Source organism: Pseudophryne corroboree, chromosome 3 (genome assembly GCF_028390025.1).
Source record: "Pseudophryne corroboree isolate aPseCor3 chromosome 3, aPseCor3.hap2, whole genome shotgun sequence".
Lineage (NCBI taxonomy): Eukaryota > Metazoa > Chordata > Amphibia > Anura > Myobatrachidae > Pseudophryne > Pseudophryne corroboree.
In genome coordinates, this window is record NC_086446.1 from 499,125,074 (window position 1) to 499,150,538 (window position 25,465).

Genomic DNA, 25,465 nt, shown 5'->3' on the forward strand with positions numbered 1-25,465 from the left:
CAATGCTCTCTCCTTGCTGTAACGTGTCAGACTAATAACCGCTCACCGCTTCTACGGATCATCTGGCGGTGCTGTGATTATCCAAGATGCCGTTGATCCGAGGCGATGAGCTGGCAGCCACGGTCCCCGTATTGCAAAAGGGACCAGTGCAGGTGGCTCTGCTCGGGAAAAATTTGACCCGACAGTGGAGTGGAGCTGGAACGGGTAACAGGCCATAAGAGGTAAAGGTGGTCAGATGAGAAGAAGTCGGATCCTAGAACAGCCCTGACGCGTTTCTCGACCGGTCGCAATACGGGGACCGTGGCTGCCAGCTCATCGCCTCGGATCAACGGCATCTTGGATAATCACAGCACCGCCAGATGATCCGTAGAAGCGGTGAGCGGTTATTAGTCTGACACGTTACAGCAAGGAGAGAGCATTGGACTTAGCCGCTGGAGCTAGCGGCACCCGAGCACTTGTTAGTGCTATATGTACACCGAGGAAGTGGTAAGCGTCATCACCCCGATATGAGGCTACACTAAATAGAACGGAACTGGTGCAGTGTCGACTTGGGGTAATCAATAGAGGTCTAATTTATAACCAACAGTGCACTTATTTTGTATTCATCTGACTTTAATCTGAACAAATTCATTTCAAATATGAGACTGTTATATGGATAATATCCAGACTTTCAGCATTTAAACATCAGCTGTCAACTCTTAGGACATATCAATTTATATATCATCATACCAGTCTATCAGTGCACTAAATTGTGTGGAATATATGGAGTTGTAGTGCGGAATTTTATTGGTTTTATTAGTATTAAATAGGTATATGTATACCATATTATGTGATCACTGTGTATATTAAAATTGTGAAACTTCAGTGGAGTCTGCCTGCGCTCTCTTGTCCAGATTTAGTTTTTTCCATTTGTTTAGGGATCGCTAATACCCTATTCCTTTGAGAGCGGCAGGCAGCATTTCAACATAGGCTCAAGGAGGCGCCTTTCTTTCTTGTAGTTGTGGAATGACACACTGGAAGTTGAGAGTCCACAGCTATTGGAGAGTCACTGTTTGCCAAATTATTATTATTATTGATATTATTATTATTGCAGTAGAGGGCACTGAAATCAATAACAAACAATGAAAACATATACCTATCCTTAAATTGTGCGCTAAAAACTTTTGATTTTGCCATGCAATACACTGAGATGAACGTCGGTTGCGATGTTATTCTGCAACAGCAAGCTAAGTAAGCTTAAGGTTCTCGGCGTTGCTGTCGTAGTGCAGCTTCCGAGGCCAAAGAAACAGTGTCTCGTGACGTAGTCCTTGACCTCGACACTCCCTGAAATTGGGGCAGACACCACCCCTGTTTTCCTAAACTTCGGCCACCCCCGCCCTTCGAACGCCTCTGCGCGATTGCAGTCCCTGTTCTGCACATGCGCAGAAGGGGTCCTGTGCATGCGAATCACCCCCTCTGTACTCAGGACTCCAAACAGGTGCAGTCATTACTCCCTAACACGTTTTAAAAGATCCACAGGTGGAGCTAATTATTTCACTTATGACTCAGTGAGGAGACTTGAAAAACATGAACTGTTTGGGGTCCAGTGATACAAGTCACTACTATAAATAGTTGCTTTAATTTCTGTAGAGAATATATAATAATGATGATGTCAAAGCTTAGAAGCCGCTTCTAATTGGCCTCATGCATCTTGAGCACTTCCACATTATAAATTATTAGCGTGATTGCTGTGGTCAATTCACATTATTTGATATTTGCATTCGATCAATCCCTGGAAGAAAGATCCATTTGATTTATGTATTTATTTATTTTTAAAACAGGAGTACAATGGATATTTATATTTAAAAATAGGATTTTAATTACCTCCCATTAAATCCTTTTCTCGTAGTCCGTAGAGGATACTGGGAATCCATTTAGTACCATGGGGTATAGACGGGTCCACTAGGAGCCTTGGGCACTTTAAGAATTTGACAGTGTGCGCTGGCTCCTCCCTCTATGCCCCTCCTACCCTACTCAGTCTAGGAAACTGTGCCCGAGGAGACGGACATACTTTGAGAGAAGGATAGATAAGGAAAGCGGTGAGATCACAAAGCAGCACACATAAAACAAGAGGAAAGCCATGCTAACCAAACTTGAAAACAGGAACAGCACCAGCTGTACCAAACAACATTACTTAACCAAGTAACAATGCAGGAATAACGAAGCACCGGGCAGGCGCCCAGTATCCCCTATGGCAGGCATTCCCAACCACGGTCCTCAAGGCACACCAACAGTGCAGGTTTTAGTGATATCCAGGCTGCAGCACAGATGGTTAAATCAAAATAACTGAGCTACTAATTAAGTCACCTGTGCTGAAGCCTGGATATCACTAAAACCTGCACTGTTAGTGTGCCTTGAGGACCATGGTTGGGAATGCCTGCCCTATGGACTACGAGAAAAGGATTTACCGGTAGGTAATTAAAATCCTATTTTCTCTTACGTCCTTGGGGATACTGGGAATCCATTTAGTACCATGGGGAAGTACCAAAGCTCCCAAACCGGATGGAACAGTGCTGAGGTTCCTGCAGAACCGACTGACCAAACTGAAGGTCCTCAGAGGCCAAGGTATCAAACTTGTAAAACTTTGCAAATGTGTTCAAAACCGACCAAGTAGCTGCTCGGCAGAGCTGTAAAGCCGAGACATCCCGGGCAGCCACCTAAGAACCACCCACCGACCTAGTAGAGTGGGCCTGTACAAATTTTGGAACGGGCAATCCTACCGTGGAATAAGCATGCTGGATAGTGAGCCTGATCCAGTGTGCAATTGACTGCTTTGAAGCAGGACACCCAATCTTATTGGGATCATAGAGAACGACCAGCGAGTCTGATTTCCTATGATGAGCTGTTCTCTTTACATACACCTTCAAAGCCCTCACAACATCCAAAGACTTTTTAAGTAGTAGAGGCATCTGTAACAACCGGAACCACAATAGGTTGGTTGATGTGAAAAGCAGACACCACCTTAGGAAGAAATTACTGACGAGTTCTAAGTTCAGCTCTGTCTTCATGGAAAATTAAGTAGGGGCTCTTATGAGACAATGACCCTAACTCCGACACACGTCTTGCTGAGGCCAAGGCCAACAGTGTGATGGTCTTCCACGTAAGGTATTTTATGTCAACCTCCTGTAACGGTTCAAACCAGTCCGATTAGAGGAATTGCAGAACAAATTGAGATCCCAAGGTGCCGTGGGAGGCATAAAGGGAGGTTGGATGTGCAGAACACCTTTCAAGAACGTCTGGACCTCAGGGAGAGAATCCAATTGTTTCTGAAAGAAAATAGACAAGGACGAAATCTGGACTTTTATGGAGCCTAGACGTAGGCCCACATCCACTACCGACTACAGAAAAAGTAGGAAACGTCCCAGATGAAATTCCACCGCAGAATATTGGCCCTCATTCCGAGTTGATCGCTCGCTAGCTGCTTTTAGCAGCATTGCACACGCTAGGCTGCCGCCCTCTGGGAGTGTATCTTAGTTTAGCAGAATAGCGAACGAAAGATTAGCAGAACTGCTACTAAATAATTTGCTGCAGTTTCTGAGTAGCTCCAGACCTACTCCTAGACTGCGATCACCTCAGTCCGTTTAGTTCCTGGTTTGACGTCACAAACCACGCCCTGCGTTCTGCCAGCCACTCCCCCGTTTCCCCAGCCACTCCTGCGTTTTTACCAGGCACGCCTGCGTTTTGTAGCACACTCCCTGAAAACGGCCAGTTTCCGCCCAGAAACACCCACTTCCTGTCAATCACACTACGATCACTCCAGCGATGAAAAAACGTCGCTCGAACTTGTGTAAATCTACAAAGTTTTGTGTGAAAGTACTTAGCGCATGCGCACTGCGTACCATGCGCATGCACATTTTTGCAATTTTTTTGCTTAATCGCTGCACTGCGAAAATCGGCAGCGAACGATCAACTCGGAATGACCACCACTGTCTGCTCTCACACCAAGACACGTATTTCTTCCAGATACGATGGTAATGTTTAGACGTTACCCCCTTTCTGGCTTGGATCATAGTCGGGATGACCTTGTCAGGAATCCCTCTCCTGGCTAGAATCAGCCAATCAACTTCCATGTCGTTAAACGTAGCCGAGGTAAGTCTTGATAGACAAACGGGCCCTGCTGCAGAAGATCCTCTCGAAGACACAGAGGCCACGGATCTACGATCAGCATCTCCAGAAGATCCACGTACCAGTCCCTTCTTAGCCAGTCTGGAGCAATGAGGATTACTTGAACCTTTTCCCTTTTATTCTTTTTAGAATTCTTGGGATCGGAGGAAGTGGAGGAAACACGTACACCATCTGATAGACCCATGGAGTCATCATAGCGTCCACCGCCACTGCCTGTGGGTCTCTCGACCTGGAACAATACCGCCTGAGCTTCTTGTTGAGACGAGAGGCCATCATGTCGACCTGTGGATATCCCCACCGACGAGTCAAGCACCTGAACACCTACGGGTGAAGGCCCCACTCCCCTGGGTGCAAGTCATGTCTGCTGAGGAAGTCTGCTTCCCAGTTGTCTACTCCCGGAATTAAGACCGCCAACAACGCCACGGCATGTTTTTCCGCCCAGAGAATTCTTGACACCTCTGACATTACTGCTCTGCTTTTGGTTCCGCCCTGCCGGTTTATGTACGTTACCACCGTCACATTTTCCGACCGGACTTGAATGGCCTGATTCCGAAGTAGAGATGAGGCCTGCAGAAGGGCGTTGTAGACAGCCCTGAGTACCAGGATGTTTATTGGAAAGACAGCTTCATGACTTGACCATCTTCCCTGAAACTGCACCCCCTGGGTGACTGCTCCCCAACCTCTGAGGCTTGCGTCTGTGGTTAGCAGAATCCAATTCTGAATCCCGAACCGTCGAGCCTCGATTAGGTGAGAAGTCTGAAGCCACCATAGAAGAGAGATCCTGGCTTTTGGCGACAGACGGATCCTCTGGTGCATGTGAAGATGCGATCCAGACCATTTGTCCAACAGATCGAGCTGGAAGGGTCTTGCATGAAACCTTCCGAACTGAAGCGCCTCGTAAGAGGCCACCATTTTCCCCAGAAGGCGAATGCACAGATATCCGGGTTGGCTTCAGGACAGCCCAAACCATCGACTGGATTACCAATGCCTTTTTTCAAAGAAAGAACACCTTCTGAGACTCTGTGTACAGTATCATTCCCAGGAAAGGAAGCCTCCATGTTGGCTCTAGGTGAGATTTCGGAAGGTTCAGAATCCACCCGTGATCCAGGAGTAGTCTGGTTGAGAGGGCAATGCTGTCCAACAACCACTCCCTGGACGGTGCCTTTATCAGAAGATCATCCAGCTACGTAATTATGTTCACCCCCTGTTTGCGGAGTAGAAACATCATCTCTGCCTTCACCTTGGTGAACACCCTCGGTGCCGTGGAGAGACCAAATGGCAGGGCCTGGAACTGGTAGTGTAGTAGATAAGCATGATGAGGTGGCCAGATCGGAATGTGAAGGTACGCATCCTTGATGTCCAGAGACACTAGGAATTTCCCCTCCTCCAGACCTGAGATCACTGCTCTCAGAGACTCCATCTTGAATTTGAACACTGTTAAGTACGGGTTCAGTGACTTGAGTTTCAGAATCGGTCTTACCGAACCGTCCGGTTTCGGTATTACAAACAAGTTGGAATAGTACCCCTTGTTTCGCTGATGAGGTGGAACTGGAACAATTACCTGAGTCTGTACCAGTTTTTGAATTGCGTCCTGTAAAGATATACTTGCCTCTTGTGAAACAGGTAAGCCTGATTTGAAGAATCTGTGGGGTGGGAGCTCCTGAAACTCCAGTCTGTAGCCCTGGGAAATAAGATCTATGATCCAGGGATCCTGGCACGAACCTGTCCAGACGTGACTGAAAAGAATTTTAGTTGGGCTCCCAACTGACAGTCCTCCAGGCATCTCGGTCCACCGTCATGCTGAAGGTTTTGAGGAAGCAGAGCTGGAGCCCTGTTCCTGTGAACCGTCAGTTGCTGGTTTTCGTGGTTTACTTCTAGAGCCTCTATTGGCTGTAAAAGAACCTCTGGGTTTGCCCTTAAACTTGGCAGTCAGAAAGGACTGCAAATTGGGGCCTGAATAAGCCTTCCTGGCTGGGGGAGCTGTAGAAGGAAGATATGTGGACTTACCCGCTGTAGCTTTGGAGATCAACTTATCTAGTTCATCTCCAAATAAGGTCTCTCCTGTGAAGAGTAGGCCTTCCACTCATTTCCTGGAGTCCACGTCAGCAGTCCATTGGCATAACCATAAGCCCCTGCGTGCTGACACTGCCATAGTAGTCGTATGTGCGTGAAGCAAGCCTATTTCTTTTATGGCTTCCACCATAAAGTTTGCAGAGTCCTGTATATGCTGCAGGAGTAAAATAATCTCCCCTTGAGGTAAGGTGTCTAGCCCCTCAATTAGGTTACCCGACCACTTGGCAATGGCTTTTGTAATCCATCCACATGCTATAGTGGGTCTCTGGGCCACCCCAGCAGCTGCATACAAGGATTTGAGCGTGGTCTCAATTATACGATCAGCAGCATCTTTCAGTTAGGCTGAACCCGGAACTGGCAATACAATTTTTCGTGACAGCTTGGATACTGATGCATCCACTATTGGTGGATTTTCCCATTTTTTCCCTATCCTCAGGAGGAAAAAATAAGAATTTACTCACCGGTAATTCTATTTCTCGTAGTCCGTAGTGGATGCTGGGAACTCCGTAAGGACCATGGGGAATAGCGGCTCCGCAGGAGTCTGGGCACAACTAAAAGAAAGCTTTTAGACTACCTGGTGTGCACTGGCTCCTCCCACTATGACCCTCCTCCAAGCCTCAGTTAGGATACTGTGCCCGGAAGAGCTGACACAATAAGGAAGGATTTTGAATCCCGGGTAAGACTCATACCAGCCACATCAATCACACCGTATAACTCGTGATACCATATCCAGTTAACAGTATGAAATTTAACTGAGCCTCTCAACAGATGGCTCATAACAATAACCCTTTTGTGAACAACAACTATGTACAAGAATTGCAGACAATCCGCACTTGGGACGGGCGCCCAGCATCCACTACGGACTACGAGAAATAGAATTACCGGTGAGTAAATTCTTATTTTCTCTGACGTCCTAGTGGATGCTGGGAACTCCGTAAGGACCATGGGGATCATACCAAAGCTACCAAACGGGCGTGAGAGTGCGGATGACTCTGCAGCACCGAATGAGAGAACTCAAGGTCCTCCTCAGCCAGGGTATCAAATTTGTAGAATTTTGCAAACGTGTTTCCCCCTGACCAAGTAGCAGCTCGGCAAAGTTGTAAAGCCGAGACCCCTCGGGCAGCCGCCCAAGATGAGCCCACCTTCCTTGTAGAATGGGCTTTTACTGATTTAGGATGCGGCAGTCCAGCCGCAGAATGCGCCAGCTGAATTGTGCTACAAATCCAGCGAGCAATAGCCTGCTTAGAAGCAGGAGCACCCAATTTGTTGGGTGCATACAGGATATATAGCGAGTCAGTTTTCCTGACTCCAGCCATCCTGGAAACATAAATTTTCAAGGCCCTGACTACGTCCAGTAACTTGGAATCCTCCAAGTCGCTAGTAGCCGCAGGCACTACAATAGGTTGGTTCAAGTGAAAAGCAGATACCACCTTAGGGAGAAACTGGGGACGAGTCCTCAATTCTGCCCTATCCATATGGAAAATCAGATAAGGACTTTTATATGACAAAGCCGCCAATTCTGATACACGCCTGGCCGAAGCCAAGGCCAATAACATGACCACTTTCCACGTGAGATATTTTAGATCCACGGTCTTTAGTGGCTCAAACCAATGTGATTTTAGGAAATTCAACACCACGTTGAGATCCCAGGGTGCCACTGGAGGCACAAAGGGGGGCTGAATATGCAGCACTGCTTTTACAAATGTCTGAACTTCAGGTAGTGAAGCTAGTTCTTTTTGGAAAAAAATCGACAGAGCCGATATCTGTACCTTAATGGAGCCTAATTTTAGGCCCATAGTCACTCCTGCCTGTAGGAAGTGCAGAAATCGACCAAGCTGAAATTCCTCTGTTGGGGCCTTATTGGCCTCACACCAAGCAACATATTTCCGCCATATGCGGTGATAATGTTTTACCGTTACATCTTTCCTGGCTTTAATCAGCGTAGGAATGACATCCTCCGGAATGCCCTTTTCCTTTAGGATCCGGCGTTCAACCGCCATGCCGTCAAATGCAGCCGCGGTAAGTCTTGGAACAGACAGGGCCCCTGCTGCAGCAGGTCCTGTCTGAGCGGCAGAGGCCATGGTTCCTCTGAGATCATCTCTTGAAGTTCCGGGTACCAAGCTCTTCTTGGCCAATCCGGAACCACGAGTATTGTCCTTACTCCTCGTTTTCTTATTATTCTCAGTACCTTTGGTATGAGAGGCAGAGGAGGGAACACATAAACTGACTGGTACACCCACGGTGTCACTAGAGCGTCCACCGCTATCGCCTGAGGGTCCCTTGACCTGGCGCAATATCTCTCCAGTTTTTTGTTTAGGCGGGATGCCATCATGTCCACCTGTGGCCGTTCCCAACGATTTACAATCAGTGTGAAGACTTCTGGATGAAGTCCCCACTCTCCCGGGTGGAGGTCGTGCCTGCTGAGGAAGTCTGCTTCCCAGTTGTCCACTCCCGGAATGAACACTGCTGACAGTGCTAGCACGTGATTTTCCGCCCATCGGAGAATCCTTGTGGCTTCTGCCATTGCCGTCCTGCTTCTTGTGCCGCCCTGTCGGTTTACATGGGCGACCGCCGTGATGTTGTCTGACTGGATCAGTACCGGCTGGTGTAGAAGCAGGGGTTTTGCCTGACTTAGGGCATTGTAAATGGCCCTTAGTTCTAGAATATTTATGTGCAAGGAAGTCTCCTGACTCGACCATAGTCCTTGGAAGTTTCTTCCCTGTGTGACTGCCCCCCAGCCTCGAAGGCTGGCATCCGTGGTCACCAGGACCCAGTCCTGTATGCCGAATCTGCGGCCCTCTAGGAGATGAGCACTCTGCAGCCACCACAACAGAGACACCCTGGTTCTTGGAGACAGGGTTATTAGCCGATGCATCTGAAGATGCGATCCGGACCATTGGTCCAACAGGTCCCACTGAAAGATTCTGGCATGGAACCTGCCGAAAGGAATTGCTTCGTAAGAAGCCACCATCTTTCCCAGGACTCGCGTGCAGTGATGCACCGACACCTGTTTTGGTTTCAGGAGGTCTCTGACTAGAGATGACAGCTCCTGGGCTTTCTCCTCCGGGAGAAACACTTTTTTCTAGACTGTGTCCAAAATTATTCCCAGGAACAGTAGACGTGTCGTCGGAACCAGCTGTGACTTTGGAATATTCAGAATCCAACCGTGCTGGTGTAGCACCTCCTGAGATAGTGCTACTCCTACCAACAACTGTTCCCTGGATCTCGCCTTTATTAGGAGATCGTCCAAGTACGGGATAATTAAAACTCCCTTTTTTCGAAGGAGTATCATCATTTCCGCCATTACCTTGGTAAACACCCTCGGTGCCGTGGACAGTCCAAACGGCAGCGTCTGGAATTGGTAATGGCAATTTTGTACCACAAATCTGAGGTACTCCTGGTGAGGATGATAAATGGGGACATGCAGGTAAGCATCCTTGATGTCCAGGGATACCATGTGCCTTTTGGAATCTGCATCCCCTGTCCACTGCCGAGTCCATAAGCCTCTCCTAGCAGAAATGGACAATGCACTTATTTTAGATGCCAGCCGGCAGATCTCCCTCTGTGCATCTCTCATGTATAAGACTGAGTCTTTTATATGCTCTATGGTTAGGAGAATAGTGTCCCTGTCTAGGGTGTCAATATTTTCTGACAGGGAATCTGACCATGCAGCGGCAGCACTGCACATCCATGCTGATGCAATAGCTGGTCTAAGTATAATGCCTGAGTGTGTATATACAGACTTCAGGATCGCCTCCTGCTTTCTATCCGCAGGCTCCTTTAGGGCGGCCGTATCCGGAGACGGAAGTGCCACCTTTTTAGACAAACGTGTGAGCGCTTTATCCACCCTAGGAGGTGTTTCCCAACGTGCCCTATCCTCTGGCTGGAAAGGGAACGCCATTAGTAATTTTTTAGGGATTACCAATCTTTTATCGGGGAAAGCCCACGCTTCTTCACACACTTCATTTAATTCTTCAGATTGGGGAAAAACTACGGGTAGTTTTTTCTGCCCAAACATAATACCCTTTTTAGTGGTACTTGGGTTTATATCCGAAATGTGTAATACCTCCTTCATTGCCTCAATCATGCAACGAATGGCCCTAGTGGACATTAGATTTGACTCATCGTCGTCGACACTGGTATCAGTATCCGTGTCGACATCTGCGTCTGCCATCTGAGGTAGCGGGCGTTTTAGAGCCCCTGATGGCATTTGAGACACCTGGGCAGGCACGAGCTGAGAAGCCGGCTGTCCCGCATTTGGCATGTCGTCAAATTTTTTGTGTAAGGAGTCGACACTTGCACGTAATTCCTTCCATAAAACCATCCACTCAGGTGTCTGCCCCGCAGGGGGTGACATCACTTCTATAGGCATCTGCTCCGCCTCCACATAATTTTCCTCATCAAACATGTCGACACAGCCGTACCGACACACCGCACACACACCGGGAATGCTCTAACAGAGGACAGGACCCCACAGAAGCCCTTGGGGGAGACAGAGAGAGAGTATGCCAGCACACACCAGAGCGCTATATAATGCAGGGACTAACTGAATTATGTCCCCTATAGCGGCTATAATATTTACTGCGCCTAAATTTAGTGCCCCCCCTCTCTTTTTTACCCTTTTCTGTAGTGTAGACTGCAGGGGAGAGCCAGGGAGCTTCCTTCCAGCGGAACTGTGAGGGAGAAATGGCGCCAGTGTGCTGAGGGAGATAGCTCCGCCCCTTTTTCGCGGACTTTTCTCCCGCTTTTTTAAGGATTCTGGCAGGGGTAATTATCACATATATAGCCTCTGGGGCTATATATTGTGATTGTTTTGCCAGCCAAGGTGTTTTTATTGCTGCTCAGGGCGCCCCCCCCCCAGCGCCCTGCACCCTCAGTGACCGGAGTGTGAAGTGTGTATGAGGAGCAATGGCGCACAGCTGCAGTGTTGTGCGCAACCTTGGTGAAGACAGAAGTCTTCATGACGCCGATTTTCCGGACTTCTTCTTGCTTCTGGCTCTGTAAGGGGGACGGCGGCGCGGCTCCGGAACCGAACACCAAGGCCAGTTCCATGCGGTCGATCCCTCTGGAGCTAATGGTGTCCAGTAGCCTAAGAAGCCCAAGCTAGCTGCAAGCAGGTAGGTTCGCTTCTTCTCCCCTTAGTCCCTCGTTGCAGTGAGCCTGTTGCCAGCAGGTCTCACTGTAAAATAAAAAACCTAAATTATACTTTCTTTCTAAGAGCTCAGGAGAGCCCCTAGTGTGCATCCAGCTCGACCGGGCACAAAATTCTAACTGAGGCTTGGAGGAGGGTCATAGTGGGAGGAGCCAGTGCACACCAGGTAGTCTAAAAGCTTTCTTTTAGTTGTGCCCAGACTCCTGCGGAGCCGCTATTCCCCATGGTCCTTACGGAGTTCCCAGCATCCACTAGGACTTCAGAGAAATAAAAGATGATAGCAACCTTTTAGGGATTTGAAATTTACTATCAGGGTTAACCCACGGTTGTTCAAACAGGGTACAGGTACACCACCGATTTTCCGGCAACCGATGATCCGGAACCTCTTTTAATCCGGACAATTTTGATTTGTCCGGATTAAAGGGGGTTAGGGACATCCTTTAATCCAGAACATTTTCTGCGCATGGGCGTAACACGCAATACGTGCAAGTGTCAGTGGGTACAGCTTCCACGGACACTGCAGGTGACACAGCAAGCATCAGTGGGGCTGTTATGGCGTCCAAGGTCACAGCAAGTACCGCACATGGGCGAAGACACAGCACGCACAAGTGTCAGTGAGTACAGCTTCTGAGGGCACTGCAGGTGACACAGCAAGCATCAGTGGGGCTGTTATGGCGTCCAAGGTCACAGCAAGTACCTGATACCTGTTTTGCTTATAAACAGTTTTGCATACACTACTGTGTTTATTCATTAATTAATATTATACTGTAGCATATATTTTACTATTTATCACTTTAGAAATGTTCTGAAGGTGCAAAATTAGTTTCCACCGTTAATCCGGCAAAATCGATAATCCGGCACGGCACTGGAACCGAGGATGCCAGAAAATCGGTGGTGTACCTGTATTTAGTTCCTTTGAGTCCGGAAAAGTGGCTGAGGATTTATTTTTTATATTAAAATAAGATTCCTCACTGTCCTCTGTCACCTTATCAGGGATAAGCAGAACTTCTCTTATAGCCTCTATGAGAGCTTCTATTCCCTGTGACAGAGTACCCTCCCCCACCTCTGAGTCCACTTCCTCCTCCTCCATGTCTGACCCCTCATACTCAGAGTCAGATTGCAGGATATGGTATAAAGTACGTTTTTGTGAACAAATGGCAGGGGACTGAGACACTGGTTTGGGTACAGAGTCTCTTTTCACAAGCTCAGTCATAGATTGTCTTAAGAATTGCGTCTCTTTCTCATTGCGGGACAATTTTGTAAAAATATTGGAAATCATTCCCCTTATGGAGTACAGCCATGCTGGCTCTGCCCCGCTACCCTGGGAAGGTAGACTGCACTGAGTACACAGTAATGAACCCCCTGGAGAAGAGGAACACTGTGCCTTACATGAATCACATTCTTTGCCTGACATACTGTGACAGTGACAACACACACACACACACACACACACACACACACACACACACACACACACACACAAAAAGGTTAAAATGAACAATTAACCCACAAAGAGCCCTTCCAGGGAGACACAAAGAAAGTATGGAGCCAGCACACAGCTCCCTTACCGCTAATGCCAAGCTTAGCGGGGTCGCAGACCAAGTTCCCAGATTGGGGACTTAGTACACTAATGATCGCCCACCCCCTCTGCTATGACCCCCTGGTACCGCTAAGGTAATCTGTAGTCTCTCCGGAGGAGCTGCGCGTCCCTGTCAGCGTCTGTGTCCACTGCAGAGGGAAAATGGTGCCTGTGAGCTGCTGGTTCCACTCATAGTGAAGCCCCGCCCCTGCAATGGCTAGCGGTCTTCCCGCTATTTATTTATACCTGCTGAGGTAATTTTAGTGCTTAAAATGGAGTGAGCCCCCTTTTAAGTCTGTGATGCCAGTCTGGGTACTGTGTACACGGAGAGTGTACTTAGATTCAGTTCGCCCCCTCAGAAGCTGTGCATCTGCACTGTGTACTGAATCTGGAGACCCAACCGCACCATGAAGAAGCCGTGCGTCTCCGTACTCTTGTGCCGCCATAATGGCTGGCAAACCGCTAATCAGGACGCCAGCTTAGTACTCCCCACTCTTCTTTCTTCTGGCTCTGTTAGGGGTAGTGGTGTGCTGCGGGAATGTACGCTCACTGTGGTGGGGCTTGGGAATAGTTCCCTCAGGAGCTAGTGTCCTGTCAGCGGAGAACGCCTTCAAGAGGTTGGGCCGTTCTCCCCCCCAAGTCCCACGAAGCAGGCAGGCTGGTTCCATCCAGTCCTGCCTGAAAATAACAAATATCTAAAATAAATGCAGAAAACTCTTCAGAAGCTTCCATAAGCCTGACTGGCTCCTCCGGGCACATTTTCTAAACCAAGTCTGGTAGGAGGGGCATAGAGGGAGGGGCTTAGAGAGAGGAGCCAGCGCACACTGTCAAATTCTTAACGTGCCCAAGGCTCCTAGTGGACCCGTATATACCCCATGGTACTAAATGGATTCCCAGTATCCCCTAGGACGTAAGAGAAATTAACTTAATTAATACTTTTAATTAGTATTTGCACCTGGTTTACTTGTATTTTACACTGTCACTTACAGTAAAGGGGTGCAGAGGGGTACGCATTGCAAACTGCATCTTATTTGCAGGCACATTTTATCCAACTGTACACTAGTGACTAGCCCCTAAATGTTGTGCTTTTGTGAGGAATGACAGTAACAAAATGTATGAAGTGGGGAGCCTGGAAAACGTTATTAAGTGTGAACGTAGCAACTTCATATGCATTATATTTGGACCGTCTGACATGTATGGTAAGTAATAATTATTATACATTCATATAATGTATTTGTAAAGGTTCCCATGAGTTAGTAAAAGCATATGAGGGAATGTGATCCTCACTGACTTTACCATTACATTGAATTTGCTGTTTAGATCTTTTAGATTGAGGTTGGTAAAATACTTTCTTCCAGAGCAGTAATTTATACCAGCACTTTATGAGCAATTTTATGCGTGAGGAGCACAAGATTCAGAAGCTACTGAAGGCTCGGTAATTACACGCTTACCAGTCTAATTATAGACCGCAAAGAGCATTTTGCACTGAAAGTCACTAGTTTTAATTCAATGCAGTTGTTTCTCCCTTCAAGCGTAAGCTATTGGTTACAACTAATAACTAACCCCTTCACTGCCGGGTTGACTGCAATATAATTGCTGGAATTTACATTTGGAATTTAGCTCATGTAGTATTGTTACCATATAGATAAATGAGAACCAAGGTCTCTTAGTAATTTGCAACCTTCAGAGGTTTGAAAGAATATCTGGCAAGTAATCCAAATTTGCAGGAACAGTCCGAAATTGTAAACATTTGTCTGCTATTCAATATGGACATTCTGCACAGCACAGATCCTGTTACTTTTGTATACTGGATAAATTTCTCGCTAACTATTATTATTCTCTGGTTTTAGTACTCAACAGGTATCTTTGATCCAACCCTCATTCACCGGGGCACCAGTTATGGGTGTGGTATGGAAGGTAGATAGTAACTAAGTCGACAGTGTCTAGGGCGACCACTATTGGTCGACAGGGTCTCTAGGTCGACAGGTCAAAAGGTCGACATGAGTTTTTTATGTTTTTGTTGTGTCGTTTTCTTAGTAGAATGACCAGGAACCCCAATTAGTCCGCATGGATCGTTAAGTATGACAAGGTTCAAAAAAATAAAATAAAATCGTGAAAAACTCATGTCAACCTTTTGACCTGTCGACCTAGAACATGTTGACCTAGAGACCCTGTCGACCTAGTTACTGTCGACCAATAGTGGTCGACCTAGATAGTGTCAACCTAGTTACTGTCGACCTAGAGACCGGATCCCCTAGTTATAGTGCATGTTTCTTTCCTCTGTCTTCCCCTCATCTTTCCATCTCTCTCTGTCTATTCCTCCCATCTCCCTTTCTCTATTCACATTTTGATGTTAGTCTTGAATCTGTGACTCTGACCTCTCACTGCACGATCTGAGCCTCCCCCAGCATGGGGTGCAACTGGCAGATGGAAGGATATGTTGGCAGGATGCGTGCCTGCGCAGTCTGCACCACTGCGCATGGGCTAGATGGACTGCAGTGGTGCAGACTGCAGCCTCTCCCCCTGTATTTCTTGAACCAGGACTGTCTCACAGAGCACGATGTTGGTTTTCCTTTTGGATAACGATTAAAACAACAACAACAACAACAACAACAACAACAACAACAACAACCTGTTTAACACTTAAAATACAAAAGCAAGCATGTTTGGTGCATTGCCTGCACAGATCAGTGAGATCCGTGCAGGCTAGGCACCAAATACGCTTGCTAAAATCAAGTGTATTGAGGTGCGATTTTGAAAAAATGATTCTTTGTAAATTCACAATTTGCATTGGTACCAGTGTTATTTTGATGAGCATTATCACAAGAAAAAGCAAAATCGATTAAAACAGACTTAGTAAAATATAAATAAAATCCCACAACATTCCACATACTCACCAGAGCTGTAATTTTATCCGCCGGCCATCCAGCAATATGGTTGTGGTCTTGTAGTCGATCCCTGTAAAAATAGAAACAAAAACAGACCACTAAGAGTTTATTGATGGACGTTTGGTTATAACGCATTAAACACAATTCTCCTCTCTAGTAGTAATTCATATTACATGTGGCCTTTACAGGACAGGGAGCTAACATGGTTTAAATCAGTACATTTAAAATGCTTCATGTACAGAAACCAGAAATGTGACTTCATTACATCCAATTTCCATAAAACTGAAATAGAAATAAAAAAGATAAACTAAAACAAAAGGAAAACAGGGAAAATATAGACAACATAAAGTTACAGTGTGTGTATGTTGGGAGGAAGATGATCCAGAAAAAAAAATACCAGGAAAACTGATCAGTCTGTCTCCTCATGATCTTTTGCACAAACACTACTGACATTATTTATTAAGTTACTTATAAAGCACATACATATTACTCAATGCTTTACAAAGAATATTTAGTCACTCACATCAGTCCTTGCCCCAAAGAAGCTTACAGTCTATTGTTACTAATAACATATACACACATAAACACACTAGAGCAGGCATTTCCAACAACGGTCCTCAAGGCACACTAAGGTTGGGTACACACCTAAACATTTATCTGTCCAATCTATCTGGTCGGATTTAACCAATTTGTCTGAATGACCGTCATCTGTTTTCAAGAGCTTGTGAGCCTATCGTTGATTGTCATATTCTCCCATATATTAGCAGATTTTTGTTCCCACCAAACAGATTGGACAGATAATAAGATTTTAAACCTACTGGTAAATCTTTTTCTCCTAGTCCGTAGAGGATGCTGGAGACTCCGTAAGGACCATGGGGTATAGACGGGCTCCGCCGGAGACATGGGCACTTTAAGACCTTTAATGGGCGTGAACTGGCTCCTCCCTCTATGCCCCTCCTCCAGACTCCAGTTATAGGAACTGTGCCCAGAGGAGACGGACATTTCGAGGAAAAGGATTTTGTTAATCAAGGGTGAGACACATACCAGCTCACACCACAAACACACCGTACAACATGGTATATAAGTAAACCAGTAACAGTATGAACAGCAACAGAAAACAGCAACAGCCTGATTTCAACAGCAACACAACCTGTGTGTAATATTATCAATAACTATGTACAATTATTGCAGATTTCAGTCCGCACTGGGACGGGCGCCCAGCATCCTCTACGGACTAGGAGAAAAAGATTTACCGGTAGGTTTAAAATCTTATTTTCTCTTACGTCCTAGAGGATGCTGGGGACTCCGTAAGGACCATGGGGTTTATACCAAAGCTCCAGACCGGGCGGGATAGTGCGGATGACTCTGCAGCACCGATGGAGCAAACATGAGGTCCTCATCAGCCAGGGTATCAAACTTATAGAATTTTGCAAAAGTGTTTGAACCCGACCAAGTAGCCACTCGGCAAAGCTGTAACGCCGAGACACCACGGCCAGCCGCCCAAGAAGAACCCACCTTCCTAGTGGAATGGGCCTTTACCGATTTTGGTAACGGCAATCCAGCCGTAGAATGAGCCTGCTGAATCATGTTACAGATCCAGTGTGCAATAGTCTGCTTGGAAGCAGGCGCGCCAATCTTGTTGGCCGCATACAGGACAAACAGTGCCTCTGTTTTCCTAATACGAGCCGTTCTGGCTACATAGATTTTTAAAGCCCTGACCACATCAAGGGACTTGGAATCCTTCAAGATATCCGTAGCCACCGGCACCACAATAGGTTGGTTCATGTGAAATGACGAAACCACCTTGGGTAGAAATTGAGGACGAGTTCTCAATTCCGCTCTATCTACATGGAAAATCAGATAGGGGCTCTTGTGAGACAAAGCCGCCAATTCTGACACCCGCCTTGCCGAAGCCAAGGCCAATAACATGACCACTTTCCAAGTGAGAAATTTCAAGTCAACAGTTTGAAGAGGTTCAAACCAATGTGATTTAAGGAACTGTAACACCACGTTAAGGTCCCACGGTGCCACTGGGGGCACAAAAGGAGGTTGGATGTGTAGCACTCCCTTCACAAAAGTCTGCACTTCTGGAAGAGAAGCCAATTCCTTTCTGAAAGAATATTGATAAGGCCGAAATCTGCACCTTAATGGAGCCTAACTTCAGGCCCATATCCACTCCTGTCTGTAGAAAATGGAGAAAACGACCCAGCTGGAAATCCTCCGTAGGAGCATTCTTGGATTCACACCAAGACACATACTTCCTCCAGATATGGTGATAGTGCTTCGCCGTTACCTCCTTCCTATCTTTAAGTAGATTAGGGATGACTTCCCCTGGAATACCTTTCCTAGCTAGGATCTGGTGTTCAACTGCCATGCCGTCAAACGTAATCACGGTAAGTCCTGGAACACACACGGCCCCTGTTGTAACAGGTCCTCTCTGAGAGGAAGAGGCCAAGGATCTTCCGTGAGCATTTCCTGAAGATCTGGATACCAGGCCCTTCGAGGCCAATCTAGAACAATGAGTATCGTCTGAACTTTTGTTCTTCTTATGATTCTCAATATTTTTGAGTTGAGTGGAAGCGGAGGGAACACATACACCGCCTGATACACCCATGGTGTTACCAGCACGTTCACCGCTATCGCCTGAGGGTCCCTTGACCTTGAACAATACGTCCGAAGCTTCTTGTTGAGGCGTGACGCCATCATATCTATTTGAGGGAGTCCCCAGCAACTTGTCACTTCTGCAAAGACCTCTTGATGAAGTCCCCACTCTCCTGGATGGAGATCATGTCTGCTGAGGAAGTCTGCTTCCCAGTTGTCCACTCCCGGAATGAATACTGCTGACAGGGCGCTCACGTGATTTTCCGCCCAGCGAGGAATCCTGGTGGCCTCTGCCATTGCTGCTCTGCTCCTTGTTCCGCCTTGTCGGTTTACATGCGCCACGGCTGTGACGTTGTCTGACTGGATCAGAACCGGTAGGTTGCGAAGAAGGTGCTCCGCCTACCTCAGGCCGTTGTATATGGCCCTTAATTCCAGCACATTTATGTGCAGACAAGCCTCCTGGCTTGACCATATTCCCTGAAAGTTTATTCCCTGTGTGACCGCTCCCCATCCTCGGAGGCTCGCGTCCGTGGTCACGAGAACCCAATCCTGAATTCCGAACCTGCGACCCTCTAGAAGGTGAGCCCCCTGGAGCCACCACAGGAGAGAGATCCTGGACCTGGGGGACAGACATATCAACCAATGCATTTGGAGATGGGACCCTGACCACTTGTTCAGTAGGTCCCACTGAAAAGCTCTTGCATGAAACCTGCCAAACGGCCGCCGCCATCTTTCCCAACACTCGAGTGCATTGATGAATCGATACTCTTTTTGGTTTTAGCAGAGCCTTGACCATGTTCTGGATTTCCTGAGCTTTTTCCACTGGAAGAAAAACCCTCTGTCTTTCTGTATCCAAAATCATGCCCAAGAACGACAGCCGAGTTGTCGGAACCAACTGCGACTTTTGCAAATTTAGAAGCCAGCCGTGTTGTCGTAGCACCTTCAGAGAGAGCTCCACATTTTTCAGTAATTGTTCTCTTGATCTCGCTTTTATCAGGAGATCGTCCAAGTACGGGATAATTGTGACACCCTGCTTGCGCAGGAGCACCATCATTTCTGCCATTACCTTGTTGAAAATTCTCGGGGCCGTGGAAAGCCCAAACGGCAACGCCTGAAATTGGTAATGACAATCCTGCACAGCAAATCTCAGGAATGCCTGATGAGGAGGGTATATGGGGACATGAAGGTATGCATCCTTTATGTCCAGTGAGACCATAAACTTCCCCCCGTCCAGACTGGAGATACCGCTCGGAGAGATTCCATCTTGAATTTGAATCTCCTCAAATACAGGTTTAGGGATTTTAGGTTTAGAATCGGTCTGACCGAGCCGTCCGGCTTCGAAACCACGAATAGAGTTGAATAAAACCCCTTCCCCTGTTGTAACCGGGGAACCATGATAATCATTTGCTGTTGACACACCTTTTGTATTGCCGCTGCAACTATTGCTCTCTCTGGGAGAGAAGCTGGTAAGGCCGATTTGAAAAATCGGTGTGGAGGCACGTCTTCGAACCCCAGTTTGTACCATTGGGTCACAATTCCTAGCACCCAAGGATGCAGGTCCGACTGAACCCAGACCTGGCTGAAGAGCCGAAGACGTGCCCCCATCGGTGCGTCATGCGGGGGATTTGGCAGAAGCCGGAGAGGACTTTTGCTCCTGGGAACTAGCCGTAGCTGGTGTTCTTTTCCCTCTTCCTCTACCTGTGGCGAGGAAAGACGATCCACTCCCCTTTCTGAATTTATGAGACCGAAAGGACTGCATCTGGTACTGAGGCGTTTTCTTTTGCTGTGGGGGAACAAAAGGCAAAAAGAAGACTTACCCGCGGTAGCTGTGGAAACCAGGTCCGCGAGGCCATCCCCAAACAACACTTCACCTTTGTAAGGCAGAGCCTTCATAAGTCTCTTGGAGTCAGCATCACCAGTCCATTGACGGGTCCACAGCGACCTCCTAGCTGAAATTGCCATTGCATTGGCCCTTGATCCCAAAAGGCCAATATCTCTCGCAGCCTCCCTTAGGTATAACGCTGCGTCTTTTATGTGACCCAAAGTTAACAGAACAGTATCCCCGTCGAGGGTGTCCATGTCAGATGACAAGTTATCTGCCCAAGCTGCAATAGCGCTACTCACCCATGCCGACGCAACTGCCGGTCTGAGAAGGGCTCCCGTAGTCGCATAAATTGATTTTAAAGTGGTTTCCTGCTTGCGGTCCGCAGGATCCTTTAGTGTCGCCGTGTCCGGGGACGGTAGGGCCACTTTTTTGGATAACCGCGTCAAGGCTTTATCCACCGAGGGAGAGGATTCCCACCGTAACCTGTCCTGTGAGGGGAAAGGATACGCCATAATAATTCTCTTGGGAACCTGCAGCCTCTTGTCTGGAGTTTCCCAAGCCTATTCAAATAGAGCGTTCAGTTCATGAGATGGGGGAAACGTTACCTCACGTTTCTTCTCTTTAAACATACAGACTCTTGTGTCAGGGACAGAAGGGTCCTCTGTGATATGTAGTACATCTTTTATTGCCACAATCATGTACTGAATACTCTAATCGACACTGGAGTCGGAATCCGTGTCGGTATCAGTGTCTGCTATCTGGGTAAAGGGACGTTTCTGTGACCCTGATGGGTTCTGAGACACAGCAATATCCATGGATTGACTCCATGCTTGGTTCTGAGACTCAGCTTTGTCCAATATTTTATGCAATAAAGCCACACTTGCATTCAAAACATTCCACATGTCTACCCAATCAGCAGTCGGCGGTGCCGACGCAGTCACTATCACATTTTGCTCCTCTTCCTCCCTCGAATAGCCTTCCACCTCAGACATGTCGACACACACGTACTGACACCCCCACACACACTGAATTATAGGGGACAGACCCACAAGGAGGTCCTTTGGAGAGACAGAGAGGAAGTTTGCCAGCTCACACCCAACGCCGCCACAGTCTGAAATATAACAATACCCCAGACCTGTATAGCGCGTTTTATATATAATATATATATATCAAATCCGCACCAAATATTGTGCCCCCCCCCCCCCCCACTCGTTTTGCACCCTTTTACTTGTAGATATCAGGGCAGGGTCCGGGAGCAGCGTCTCTGCAGCCAAGCTGTGGAGAAAATGGCGCTGGTTAGAGCTGAGGGACGAAGCCCCGCCCCCTCGGCGACGGGCTTCGGTCCCGCTAATATTTATACTGGCGGGGATTTTAAATACCCTGCAATGCAGTGTATATAGCTTGCCAGTCGTTTTTATGAGGTAATCTTTGCTGCCCAGGGCGCGCCCCCCCCCCCCCCCCTGCGCCCTGCACCCTTGCAGTGCCTCGTGTGTGTGCGGGAGCAAAGGCGGTACCTTCTGAAGCTCTGATGTCTTCTGCCGCCTGTGAAGTCTTCTTTCTTCCTATACTCACCCGGCTTCTATCTTCCGGCTCTGTGAGGAGGACGGCGGCGCGGCTCCGGGAATGAACAGCTAGACGACACCAGTGTTCAGACCCTCTGGAGCTAATGGTGTCCAGTAGCCTAAGAAGCAGAGCCCATCAGTCCATGAAAGTGGGTCTGCTTCTCTCCCCCTCAGTCCCATGAAGCCGGGAGTCTGTTGCCAGCAGTGCTCCCTGAACAACCTAACAAAGTCTATTTTCTAGAGAAACTCGGTAGAGCTCCCCTAGTGTGTGACCAGTCTCCTCTGGGCACAGGATCTAACTGGAGTCTGGAGGAGGGGCATAGAGGGAGGAACCAGTTCACACCCATTAAAGGTCTTAAAGTGCCCATGCCTCCGGCGGAGCCCGTCTATACCCCATGGTCCTTATGGAGTCCCCAGCATCCTCTAGGATGTAAGAGAAAAATCTTTAGGTGTGTACCCAGCTTGAAGGTGCCCATACACTAGACGATATTATGAGCGATTTGGCCATTTCCGACTGATTGGAACTACAAATCGTTCATAATAGTGCAGATCGTTCAGTGTCCCGCTGGTCGTTGGTCGGAGCTTCTGATCTGAAGCTATTGTCAACGACAGCATGCTCCTGGATGTAGCCACTCCTAGATCTTAAGATATATCATGTGTATTGTACTACAGGGTGATTCAAAAGTTGAAGTACACCCTTTTGTTTAAAAAACTGTGCAGGGAATGGGAAAACTGAATACTCCAGTAAGGTATGGGTGAGGTGGGCAATCTTTTAGGGTATGTACCAAACAAGGACACCATCTTGAAATTGGACATCTTGATTTTTCAAATAGAAAGGGGGTCGAGTAACACTTCAAACAACATCAGACTTTGCTGAAAAGTTTATTGGTGTACACAGATTTGAAATAGCAGTTATGGTTCAAAAGTTACAATAATTTTTTTGTTGCAGGTAATTGAAGATGGCTTTGACAAAAGAGGAGAGAATTGAGGTAATTTTGATGTCTGGAGAACGAAGTTTCCATGTCATAGCTGCAGATTTTAACAACCGGCACCCATAAAGACCTCCAATTTCACATAACACTGTCAGGTGCCTAATTTCCAAATTCAGAGAAACTGGGACTGTGGCTGACAAGTCACGGAGTGGTCGTCCAAAAAGTGCTTCTGACGAGACAACCTCAACAATGGTTTTGGCATCCTTTGTGAAGAGCCTACAACGCAGCACAACGCCCACACATTAAATGTGTAATTCCAACAAAAAAAGTGTAACTTTTGAACCTTTCCATTTGAAAAAACGGACTTAGATTCCTGATAGCCGATTTCAAGATGGCGCCCATGTTCGGTACATACCCTAAAAGATAGCCCACCTCACCCATAACTTACTGGAGTATTTCGTTTTCCAATTTTCTGCACAGTTTTTGAAACAAAAGGGTGTGCTGCAACTTTTGAATCACCCTGTATATTGTTTGCCCAGAGCTACCGGGGGAGTTCAAGGGAAATCGTTAACGAGAAATCATCATTTAGTCTAGTCTAGTGCAGTGTTACAGGTCGTCTAGTGCAGTGATTTTCAACCTTTTTCAATTCATGGCACACTGAACAACATTAAAATATTTCCAAGACACATCATATATTTTTTTATTCAAATGTAATGGTGATGCATGGTGCAGCTGCGTGTTCTAGCATGTCATGACGCAGCTTCTCCATAGGTCTCGGCCTGCGCCACATCTGAGAAAGCCAGAAAAGCCCAGCACTGCCTGAGCCCAAAATTAGAACTGGCTCTGCAGCTGCTAGACCCACCAGTATGGATCGTTCCAGGGTTCCATGGCCTCAGTAGAACACTGGCGGGCCTGGCCCTGCTTCTATGGCGGCACACCTGAAGACTGCTCACGGCACACTAGTGTGTCACGGCACAGTGGTTGAAAAACACTGGTCTAGTGTATGCGCAACCAAAACAGTGCAGGTTTTAGTGATATCCAGGCTTCAGCACCGATGCTTAAATCACAATAACTGAGGTACTAATTAAGTCACCTGTGTTCAAGCATGGATATCACTAAAACCTGGACTGTTAGTATGCCTTGGGGACCGAGGTTCGGAATGCCTGCACTAGAGATAAATTTTTTTTTATTTTGTCAGAAACCAAACAACCCACCAATACTGTATGTTTTTGTCTGTGGGAGAAAACCAGTGTCTCCAGAGAAGACCAAACCACACATGGGAAGAACATACAAAATCCATGACCTCATTGCTGACCACTATGCCACCATGTAGCCCAAAGGAAACTGCCATTAGGCTACAACTGGCAACAAGGGAGATAAAACAGGGCATAACTTGAATAGTAAGCAATTATTGGCCAAACAACAAGCAAGATAATTTCTTGTAATGGGAATACTGCACATTAATACAATGCAAACACCCATTAACATATATACATACAGAGTTTTATTTTCCAGCATGCAACTGTGCTGTGTCCCTGCATTCATGCAATCTCCTTGTATGCAGAAATGTGTTTTTCACCCTTCGCTTTGGCACGTGGGAGTAGCGTAGGTTGGTGTGTGTGTGTGTGTCTCATCTTTGTATTGCTAAGGAACACTCTGTACGCGGCTTGTTTTGTGCAGCTAATTTTAAACTCTTCAGAAAGGTACTAAAGCAATTTCCAGCACTCTGCTTTCTTTTATGCAGTTCTGTTCTCGCAGTAATGCAGGTCATTATGTTGTTGAGGTGAAGTTAGAGGGAGGGAACAGGATGAATAGAATGGTAGACAAATTAAAAATATATTGCAGGAACGGACAATAAAATAAATATGCAGGTTTTTCTACACTTCTGAAAAAAATTATTCTTCCAATTTTTTTTTTCATCGCCAAAGAGGGAAACTGAAGTTTGCTAACCACAGACCTGAAAGTAGAGCCTCCCTAGCTGCTGGGGCATAAGGGACAGTCTCCCTATTACCTTGGGCAAAAGGGAGAGCCTCCCTACCACCTGGGACAAAGGGGAGAGCCTCCCTACCACCTGGGACAAAGGAGAGAGCCTCCCTACCACCTGGGACAAAGAGAAGAGCCTCCAAACCACCTGGGACAAAGGGGAGAGCCTCCCAACCACATGGGATAAAAGAGAGCCTTCCTACCACCTGGTACAAAGGGGAAAGTCTCCTACCACATGGGACAATGGCCCTCATTCCGAGTTGTTCGCGCGCTAGCTGCTTTTAGCAGCTGTGCAAACGCTAAGCCGCCGCCCTCTGGGAGTGTATCTTAGCAGAAGTGCGAACGAAAGGATCGCAGCGCTGCAGCAAAAAAAGATTGTGTAGTTTCTGAGCAGCTCCAGACCTACTCCTAGCTTGCGATCACTTCAGACTATTTAGTTCCTGTTTTGACGTCATGAACACGCCCTGCGTTCAGCCAGCCACGCCTGCGTCTCCCCAGGCATGCCTGCGTTTATATCTGACACGCCTGCCTTTTTACACACACTCCCTGAAAACGGTCAGTTACCACCCAGAAACACCCACTTCCTGTCAATCACTCTGTGGCCAGCAGTGCGACTGAAAAGCGTCTCTAGACTTTGTGTGAAACTGCATCGGCTTTTGTGAAAGTACGTTGCGCGTGCGCATTGCGCCGCATACGCATGTGCAGA

At 47.2% G+C, this 25,465-nt stretch overlaps 1 protein-coding gene across 1 annotated transcript in view; it reads right to left on the minus strand.

Moving 5' to 3' along the window:
• RAB40B (RAB40B, member RAS oncogene family) overlaps nt 1-25,465 on the minus strand; it is a 213,334-nt gene that overhangs the window by 30,006 nt on the left and 157,863 nt on the right. Inside the window, exon 3 of the mRNA XM_063960993.1 lies at nt 15,866-15,926. Within this exon, the coding sequence (XP_063817063.1) occupies nt 15,866-15,926 (61 nt within the window). The remainder of the gene's footprint in view (nt 1-15,865; nt 15,927-25,465) is intronic.